Source organism: Helianthus annuus, chromosome 7 (genome assembly GCF_002127325.2).
Source record: "Helianthus annuus cultivar XRQ/B chromosome 7, HanXRQr2.0-SUNRISE, whole genome shotgun sequence".
Classification (NCBI taxonomy): Eukaryota; Viridiplantae; Streptophyta; class Magnoliopsida; order Asterales; family Asteraceae; genus Helianthus; species Helianthus annuus.
In genome coordinates, this window is record NC_035439.2 from 146,710,982 (window position 1) to 146,721,841 (window position 10,860).

The window sequence follows — 10,860 nt, forward strand, 5'->3', positions numbered from 1 at the left end:
GTTTCTGACTAGAAATTTAGATGAAATATAACCATGTCTCAAAACTGGTGTCTCTGAATACATACAGTTTAGGTGAACCGGGCGGTTTTCACGGTTTTGCTATTCGGATTTCTGAAAAAAATTACTTTTTAAAAAAAGCAGAATTTTGTATTAAATTCTTTAAACAAATGATAAGATTGTTGATGAGTATGATAACTTTATATTTCTAAAATAAAAAATATAAATAATAAATGCAAAAAATGGTCTGTTCAGCTTAGACAACCGGTTTCAACTTTCAAACGATAAACCGAACCGTAAACTAGCAATTTGTTAGAACTATACTTTGAACCGGACCGTACATACTTCAAACCGGTTGACTTTCTTCGGTTTCGGCAGTTTGGTGGTTTGGGATGTTTATGAACACGTGATACGATTTCACATTACTCTTTAAAACTGACCTGTAAGAATTTGAACATTCTCCAAAAGATATATGAAGTTGATACATAAAGTATGATTTGCAGGGACAGAGGCAGTAGGTGTGGTGACAGCCATTGGGACATGGGTGTGTGATTTGAAAATTGGGGATGTTGTTTATCATCATTTTGTGAGTGCCATGGGAACCTATACAGAGGAGCAGGTTGTTTCTTCCTCTTATCAATCCTTTGGTAGTTGCTTCGGTCATGGTTAAAGGGTTAACTGCTCAATTCCTAATCCAAATTTGGTTCAAGGTAATATGCACTTTCGCTTAAAAAACGATAATGACCTTCACAGGTTAATGTGTCTTGCAAATGATAGTTAAAATACAATACATTTTTTAGAGAGATAAATGATAATTCTAATGATATCCTGGCCATTGATCCCTGTAGGGGATGGTGTTAAGTGTATTTGGAAACTTGGCAGGTTGACCGGGTCAGGTATCGGGCCAACACGGGTTCGGTTTATGTCATTTTAGTATGTGTCAGCAGTGGCGAAACTTGAGATTTCCGACCGGGGGATCGAAAACGTATATACCAAAAAATTTCTATAAAACCGGGAGGTCGAGAACGTATATACCCAAAAATTTCTATATGAAAACTACATATTCTCCACTACTGAGCGAAAAGTTGGGGCAAATATGCTTGGTGCCACTGTCATTGGAACTGTATCAACCAAATAGAAGGCTTTGCAAGCAAATGAAGATGGATGTCATCATGTTATTATCTACAAAGAAGAGGATAATATGCCCGATACTCAAGGTAAGAGTGTCACATTTTTTCTTTCGGTTTTATCAAACAGAACCAGTTTGTAGATAATATATAATTGATATTTTGACACAGGATGTTATGGTTGATCCTTGTCTTGCTACTGATGGCTACACGATTTATCGCAGGGCGATAGAGCAATGGTTTGCAGAGTGTGATAGTTACCCGATGACCAATTTTACCATTGACGAGTAGGAGCTTAACGCCTAATTACACACTTCTCTTCACAATTATGAAGTGGAAATCAAACTAACACAACTACATCAATGGAAGACAAAGTTTGTTACCAAAGAAGTTGGACTCGTCTAAGCTTTGAATTTGAGTACTTGTTGGAACTCTTCCTTTAAAATTGTTGTAAGACACATTGAAGATACTAATGAAGTTCAACTTTGACAAGCTCATGGGAAGTTCCCCAGAAAGCTTGTTTAGCGATAAATCAAAAGATTCAAGTGCTTTCATGTCTCCTATCTTATCTGGAATATTCCCTGTCAACTGATTTCTTGATAAATTTAGTGATATCAACTCCCGAAGGGCCATAAGCTCATTGGGAATTTGACTAGAAAAATTGTTGCTCGAAAGGTTCGATAGCATAACCAGCTCTAGAAAAACTGTATACCAGGGGGATATACCAGTTTCTTAAAAAAAATAATCATTTACTATATGATTATGAGCGGATATACCAGTTTCTTAAAAAATAATCATTTAATATATGATTGTGAGCATTATCACGATCCCTTAAAAGTCTATTTGCTCTTGTACACGCTTATGAATGCAATTAAGGAACGGGTCAATGGGTCAGGATGGGCCAACTCAATTAAGGAACGGGTCAGGATGTATAATTGTTGGATCTAATCCACTCTAACCTCTATCGCCTGCAATTTCTCATCTTCGCAATCGCAACTCACGTTTATCATGTTTAACATTTACGAGGATATATGCCAGCAATTTTACGGGCTTAAGGATGTTATGTAGGGTTTGATGTAATGTCGTTTACGCTTGTCTGGATGTGCGAACGAGTGGTTTAACCAAACTTTTAAGGGGTGTGATCGGGATGTTTGCCTATAAAATACACTAATTTTTTTCAAGGGTTGAGCCCGCCCATCCACCCATCACCTAGGTCCACCCCTGGCCGGCCTAACTGTTAGAAAAAAAAAAAAACTTTCATAATGTCTCCACGTTTTATTAGGTCAAACACCCCATTACTAATAACTCCTCATTATACATCCATCGATATCGATAGAATCTGCGAGACAGTCTCCCACAAGGTATGTTCATGATTATGAACTGGTTTTTGTTTGTTGTGAGGGTTTTAATTAGCTATTTTCTTCTCTTAGATCTTTGATGCATGCGAATTTTGAGTGTTTTAATTGTATGCTTCAAGATGATGAGGAGTAGACTTGGCAATATTGACCCAAATGTGTAAATTTGGGCTGATTTGGGTGCTAAAAACAAAGTAGTGGGTTAATTTAAATTATGTTTTATAGTTAAGAGGTCAGAATGGGTAACTTTTGAATTATTAAAAAACACCCAATTAGGGATGGCAATGGGTCGGGTTTGGGACGGGTTTAGGTAATCCCAACCCCAAACCCGATTAGATATGCTTGTCCCAAACCCGTAACAAAACCCGTCGGGTTTCTAGCGGGTAAATACCCATCGGGTATCGGGTATACCCGCGGGTTTCGGGTAACCCATTAATTTTAAAAAGTTTACCCGTTGGGTATACCCGACCTAAAATCCATCGGGTAACTACTAATTAGTTACATTTAGTATTATCACTAAAGAAGTATTTCATATAACTATAATGTATACGGGATAAAATAGCTATGTGTATAGAAAAAAAGGATGTATTATAATTTACATATTTAAAAATATAAAAGAAATTATATCGGGTATAAAATCGGGTAAACGGGTTTACTTTATCGGGTAATTGGGTCGGGTAAACGGGTATATCACCAAATCCCAAACCCGTGAAAAAATAAAAACCTGTCCCAAACCCGATTAACCGACCCCAAACCCGTCCCAGATGTGTCGGGTTTCGGGTTTACCCATCGGGTTCGGGTTCGATTGCCATCCCTACACCCAATAGGCCAATGGGGTCAGGATGGGCCGACGTAATTAAGGAACGGGTCAGGACGTATTATTGTTGGATCTAATCCACTCTAACCTCTATTGCCTGCAATTTCTCATCTTCGCAACCGCAACTCACGTTTATCATGTTTAACATTCACGAGGATATATGCAAGCAATTTTATGGGCTTAAGGATGTTATGTAGGGTTTGATGTAATGTCGTTTACTCCGCGTGTCAACCAGGTGCTCGATAAAATGCTTAGCTTACCGGTATGTTCATTGAGCGGTATAAAGATGATACATTACGACGTTGTTGCTTGATCTGGTACCTTTTAAGGATACGATTGATATGTTCTTTGAGCGGTATATAGATGATACAAAATTGCATACGGGTCAATTTGGATACAAAATTCCATTTATAAACTACAAAATTCCATTCAAAATTCTATTTAGAATCTACAAAATTCCTCACGGGTCAATTTGAATACATAATTCCATACGGGTCGGTTTGGATAAAACAGCCAACTTCCATTTGGAACATACAAAATTCCATATGCGTTGGTTTGGATAATATTAATCAACTATTTTTTATACACAATATTTTTATGAACCAAGAACTTACTGTGTGTTATTTTTTTAACCAAATAAGAGATTAATTAATAGATTCATTACAGTGGCAAAACAATCGGGTCGGATAAGGTTGTGTCACGGTTCAGAACAGATTGTGGGAGAGTGAGTTCCGGCGGCTACACCTTTGGGGAGATGAGGTGTCGACTGTTGATTTGGTGGTGAAGGGGTTGATGCGGGTTCCCCCCCCCCCCCCCCCCACCATAATGTCATTGATCCGTGTAGAGGATAGTGTTTAGTGTATTTGGAAAATTGGCGGGTTGACCGGGTCAGGTATCGGGCCAACACGGGTTCGGTTTATGTCATTTTAGTATGTTCAAGCTGCCTTTACTGTCAGAAAGTTTTTTGTTCTTTTTTTAATAAAGATTTATAAACTATTCGTTTGTTAAGCATGATCAAGAAACAATTTTATGCGATAACCTAAAGCTTTAAATAACAGTGATTTATGGAGGTTGTATGCGTTAAACATAGACTTTGGGCGGCTTTCAACCTGTTTGACTGTTGTGTCTAAAATATGTGTAGACGGAGAATTGGTTTCCTCTGAAGAACATTTCCAACTAATCGGTGTGTGTGTGGATCATGGCTGTTTGGTCTACGAGTACATGGAAAACGGGAGTTTGGACGAGCGATTATTTCACAAAAACGACACACCACCGATCCCGTGGTTTGACCGGTTCCGTATCGTGTGGGAAGTAGCATCAGCTCTAAACTTCCTTCATAATGCAAACCGAAATCCATCGTTCATCGTGACCTAAAACCAGCAAATATACTGCTTGATAAAAATCTCGTGAGCAAAATAGGGGACGTTGGTCTCTCAACAATGCTTCAATCAGACTTCTCTTCCACATCCACCATTTACAAAGACACGAGTCCAGCGGGAACCCTTTGTTATACTGATCCGATGTATACGCTCTTGGTATGGTAATTTTGCAGCTTCTGACCGCAAGACCAGCAATTGCAGTTACTCATGTGGTGGAAACAGCTCTTGAAAACGATGAGTTAGCCAGTGTGTTGGATCAAGATGCAGGCGAATGGCCGATTGATGAAGCGAAAGAGTTAGCATATTTGGGGTTGAGCTGTGCTGAGCTTCGAAGAAAGGATAGACCAGATTTGAAAAACAAGGTTCTTCCTGTATTGGAACGACTAAAAGTAGTCGCAGATGCAGCTCAAAGATCCACATCCATGACGCGACCCACCCCTCCTAACCACTTCATATGCCCAATACGCAAGGTAAGGTTGTGACATTCTTTCTTTCAGTTTTTATCGAACGACACTAGTTTTTCATAATATAATGATGTTTTGATCCAGGATGTTATGGTTGATCCATGTGTTGCTGCTGATGGCTATACGTACGATCGTAGGGCGATAGAGCAATGGCTTGAAGAGAGTGATAGCTCCCCGATGACTAATTTACCGTTGACAAGTAGAAGCTTAACGCCTAATTACACGCTTCTTTCGGCAATCATGGAGTGGAAATCAACAACCTAACCATTTGAGTGAGAATTTTGGATGCAACCTGATTTTTTTAGGATTGTTTTATGTACATTTGTTTCATTTATCTATATGTTATATGGTCCTATCTTGAACATTGAGTATGAAAATTTATAAAGTGTACATATTTTTTTTTGGAACGATGATATATTGTTATTAGAAAAAGGACCAGCGGGAAGCTGGTTTAACAATCACAAAGAAAGACATAACAAAACAACATCACGAGAACCGGACAGAAACACAACAAAAAACGTAAGCTTTATGAAAAGCAGACTGCAGGGAAACTACACCAAGTAACCCAGGAGCCGCTTTTTTTATGGTCACCTAGAAAACATATCACAATAATACTTGTGCATAACATCATAAACCTTATACCTTGATCAATTTCAACAAGAGACGGAAATATGTGATTCTCCATGATCTGTTGAGCATTAATGAAACCACAATGCCCCAAAACCCAATAATAAATCCAAGAGCTATGCTAATGATCAACCCCCAATCTACTTTGTGTGATCCACCGTCTTCTTTTTGGTCGCTAGTTGTGTCAAGTTTGTCACCGTGTACACAATCATTAGTTAGTGGAGCTCCACAAAGTTTGTTTCCAATGAAACCGGACTCATTAAAGCTTTGAATTTGTGTACCTGTTGGAATTCTTCCTGTCAAATTGTTGTAGGACACGTTAAAGCTACTCAAGAAATTCAACCCTGACAAACTCATAGGAAGTTCCCCAGAAAGATTGTTTACCGATAAATCCAAAGATTCAAGTGATTTCATGTCTCCTATCTTATTCGGGATCTCTCCTGTCAATTGATTTCTTGATAAATTCAATGATTTTAACTTGTGGAGGGTCGTAAGCTCACTAGGGATCTGCCCTGAAAACTTGTTGCTCGAAAGGTCCAAAAGCATGACTAGCCCTAGAAAAGATCTATAAGTGGCTTCTTTTCCCTTCATCACCAATTCATCACCAACAAGAAAGGAGTGATCGTCAAGATAGAATAATAATTGAACCTCTAAATTAGTTTCTTTGCCCGAAAGCACACTAAAGTTGTTGAAGCATCTAGGAATATTTCCTGAGAGGTTATTATCAGCAAGATCCAAGACTTGAACTTGTGAAAGATAACATAGCTGGTCAGGAGCATTTCCGTAAAAATTGTTGGATCTAAGATTGAGAATTTTCAACATAGTGAGTTTTATTCCAATCCATGGTGGAATGATTCCCGCAAGATTATTTCTTCCAAGGTCAAGGACCTTTAAGTATGACAAATTCAATAGGGAAGAAGGTAATCCTCCTGAAATCTTGTTCCGACTTATGGCTAAAAATTGCAACAAAGGTATAGACCCCAATGTTCTTGGAATCTCACCTGACAAATAATTACCACTTAACCATAAGAGTACCAAGCTCGACCACTTCTCCCAACACTCTGGAATAATACCCGATAACTGATTATATCCCAAACTCAAATATTTGGTCTTCTTCACACCATCGGAACAAACCAAATTATGTAATGATCCCACAAAATAGTTATTTGATAGGTCAAGAGATATTAAAGACGAACTGTTTGTGGGAGAAGGTAATTTCCCCCCAAAATTATTATCACGTAAGTTGAGCCAATGAACTGTAGGAGGGATGGACAATATATTGCCGACCAGATTATTGCTACCCAACTCAAGGATCTGGAGGTTGGAGCAATTCATTATGGTGGCCGGAATGTTCCCCGTCAAAGAGTTGTTAAAAAGATATAGTTCTTGTAATCTAAAGAGGCGCCCGATTTCAGGTGGAATTCCACCTTGTGGAATGTTGCCAGGAAGGCCGAGGATGCTTAGCATGGACAATGAACCAATCGCATCTGGGATCTTGCCGACCAGATTATTGTTATCCAACTCAAGGATCTGGAGGTTGGAGCAATTCGTTAGGGTGGCCGGAATGTTTCCCGTGAAAGAGTTGTTACGAAGGTCGAGTGTGGTTAGCATGGACAGTGAACCAATCCCATCTGGGATCTTGCCGACCAGATTATTGTTACCCAACTCAAGGATCTGGAGGTTGGAGTGTTGGTGCACTTGTGTCTGTACTTTGTCTGTATTCGGTCTGATATAAACGATGTCCTGATTTGTGTTGTAAGTTGACCAAGTCAACCATCCTCAGGTTTGACTTGGACAACATTTGAAAGATGTTCTGATCGAAGGATAGCCTCGAAGGATACACCTGATCCTTCGAGGTGATCGAAAGATATGGTTCGACCATGGTTCGACCATTAGACCTCGAAGGATGATCCTTCGAGGTCCATGCTGATCTTTCGTGTGAACTATGATCGATAGATGATCCTTCGGACCATCTATCAGATCCTTCGATCCAGACCTGCTGAGCTGGGTATATATACCCATGCATGTGTTGAGTTTCGGTAGACAGACACAGACAGAAAGAGAGAGTATTCTTTGAGAGCATTCTGTCCAAAACTCACACACACACCTTAGAGAGTTTATAGAACACTTCTGTAAACATTGAGCTTGTAACCGAACCCTCATTGCATTAATACAAGTTGTGTTAATCGGTGAACTTGTGTGTTTGCTTCTCTACTTGCTACTAACTCGGTTTGCTTGCTAGCTTGGATTCCGCACTCGCTAGTAGGTTTGTATAACAAGGTTTAGGTTCGTTATCCTCCGCGAAACAGGGACCTACAAGTGGTATCAGAGCCTCGCTCTTTACCTTGTTTAAAACCGGGTTTTTACAAGTTTTGGTGTGTTGAAACACTTGGTTTTTGCACCTGTTTTTACTTGGTTTCTTGTATTTTCTTTGAGTAAAAACGTGTCTAAACTAACCGGGAGTGTTTAAAGTGGGGTTGGGTAACTTGAAAACTTGTTTTTGAGTAACTTTGTGTTTTCCGGCGAAAGCTCCGGTTAAACTTCCGGTGACTGGTTCTTGGATAAGGTTTTCCATTTTTGGCATAGTTTATTGCAAATCTTGGTTGGTAGGATTGTTGTCAGCCTGCCATACCCTTTTGCCGAAAGTTGACTTACCAACCAATCACCTTTTCACCAACCCATCATATCTGTGTCAGTGTGTCAGTGCTCATTCGAAAGATATCCTTCGACATCGAAAGATATCCTTCGACATCGAAAGACTATCCTTCGACATCTGTCGATCAAGGAAGGCTCGAAAGATTGTTATCCTTCGACCCATCCTTCGAAGTCTGAGTCATATCCTTCGAGAAAGGAATCTTCTCGAAAGACTAGTGTCCGAAAGATTAGGATCCTTCGTATTGGTGAATCTTTCGAGATCTGTTGATCGAAAGATAGGGATTTAACACGAAAGATAAGGATCTTTCAAAAGGGAATCCTTCGTGTTCTTGAGTCTTTCGAGATCATTGTTCGAGAGTCAACAGTAATCCTTCGAGTACTGTTGATCCTTCGAACAAGATTATATCTTTCGATTGTAATCTGTTTATTGTTAACAACTTTCTGTGATTTCAGATCCTTCGACCAGGATCCTTCGGCTGTGTATCTTTCGGATCATTCTTACTTAGCATTTATTTTACTTATCTATCATGAATCCGAGTTGGTGGGGAAGTCCGGCTCCAGACAGTGGAAAATACATGAATACCAGTCAATCTCCATCATGGGCCGAATCTCCGGTATCTACATCCTCACAAACAAATGCCACTCAAGCTGGTCAATGGGCGTTTGTTTCAAATCAAACTCCGAGTATTCAAAGTCTTCTACTAAGTGAAAGTGAAACCGGCAGTTTGAACAGGCCTCCAAAGTTGATGCACCTTAATGAATATCCGGGATGGGTTGATCGTTTCCATACATACATTCTTGGTCAAAATACAGAGTTATGGTTGCGGTTCACTACGGAATTCGATCAAACTATCGAGGTTGCTGCTTCTTCTACAGCTACATTTGCCGATCTTCCTGAAGATCAAAAGAAGACGTATGACTTAGAAAAGAAAGCATACGCTATTCTTACTCAAGCACTGAGCAAGGATATTTATCATCAGTTCGTCAGTTTCAAGACTACGAAGAAGCTGTGGGATGCATTGAAGACAAGAGGAGTAGGTAATGAAGCCACACGTCAACTACGACGAGATCTACTGAAGAAAGAATTCGATGGCTTCACATGTATGGATAAGGAGTCCTTGGGAGATATGACAAGCCGCTTCTATCATCTACTTACTGAGCTGACCAACTTTGAAGTCACAACGACTCCAACAGAGGTGGTAAAGAAGTTTGCTGATGCATTGCCTCCTCAATGGAATAACTTCCTGGAAATCTTGAAGTACAACGGAACGTTGAAAACTACAAATATCAACGATTTCGTGCAGCTTCTGGAGAACAAGGATCAGGAAGAAACGTTGAAGGCAAAGAGAGTTGCAGTGCCACAGAATCCAGAGATGTATTATGGCACCTCCACTACTTCATCTGCAAAATCCGGTTCACATGCTCCACTTCAAACGGCGTTTGTCACAAGCACGGATATGTATGGCAATCCAGTGCAAGTTCCTGTAAAGCCGCCTCCAACCACAGATCTGTATGGAAATCCAATACAACCACCTCCTCCTCCTCCTGCTCAACAACCACAATATGCGTGTTATGGAGGAACATCATCTGCTGCAGGTCAACAATCAAAGTCAAATACAGTACAGCTTGACACTTCAAGTTTTTCTAAAATCAGTGTAGAAGTAGCTAAGGAACACATGGAGCTGCTTAACACTGTAGTGAGCGCGTACTGTGGGTTGATAGAAGGTCAGATTGGAAACATTAATCTGACACAAGAAGATTACAGGCAGATTGATAAGGAAGAGATGGACTTGATGGATATCAAGTGGGCCTTTGCGAGTGCAGTTAGAAGAGCAAAGGATTGGATGGAAAGTACTGGCAGAACCAGCTTGGAAAGTAAACGAGACACCAAGTATGGGTTCGATAAGCAGGCTGTTAAGTGCTTCAACTGTGGTGAACGGGGCCATTTTAAAAGGGAATGTACAAAGCCAGCACAGCATGGGAATCAAAATCCCTTCAGAAACCGAGGCAACCAGCAGAATCAGAACAGAAACACTGAGCGGTCATTGGTGCCTGCAAATAGCCAAACCAACCGAGCACTTGCAGTTCAGGTGGATGAAGGTTGTGACTGGTCAATCCAGTTGGGTGCTGATGCTCCTGATGAAACAGCATGTTTTGCTCAGGTTGTAAAGAAGCTAGTTCACACCAGTGGTAGAGAATCTTCTGCCAGTGGTGGTGAATCGTCTGAAGATGAAGACTCTTCTGGTTATAGCAGGAGTGCTGATGAAGAATCATCCAATTCTGGTGATGATTATGTGGGTGAGACATCGAATGCAGCAATCGATGCAGATATTGATGAACTCTTGGAGGAAGCTGCAGCAGAAACTCAAAGAAGATCTATTTTGGTGAATCAAGCTGCTTATACTTCGTCTTCTCTCCATTCAGCCTTTATGGCTAATG

The 10,860-nt window shown here is 40.1% G+C and overlaps 1 protein-coding gene and 1 pseudogene across 1 annotated transcript; one reads left to right on the forward strand and one right to left on the reverse strand.

Annotated features, from left to right (window-relative positions):
- Positions 1–3,504: 3,504 nt before the first annotated feature.
- Positions 3,505–6,124, forward strand: LOC110869151 (annotated as a pseudogene).
- On the reverse strand, positions 5,776–7,101 carry LOC110867191 (receptor-like protein EIX2). Its single transcript, XM_022116321.1, has one exon. It carries the CDS (start codon positions 7,099–7,101, stop codon positions 5,776–5,778), a length of 1,326 nt encoding a protein of 441 aa, XP_021972013.1.
- Positions 7,102–10,860: the final 3,759 nt, after the last annotated feature.

Coding starts and splice junctions, on each gene's coding strand:
- LOC110867191 (XM_022116321.1), bottom strand. CDS start 7,101: ATGAATTGCTCCAACCTCCAGATCCTTGAGTTGGGTAGCAATAATCTG.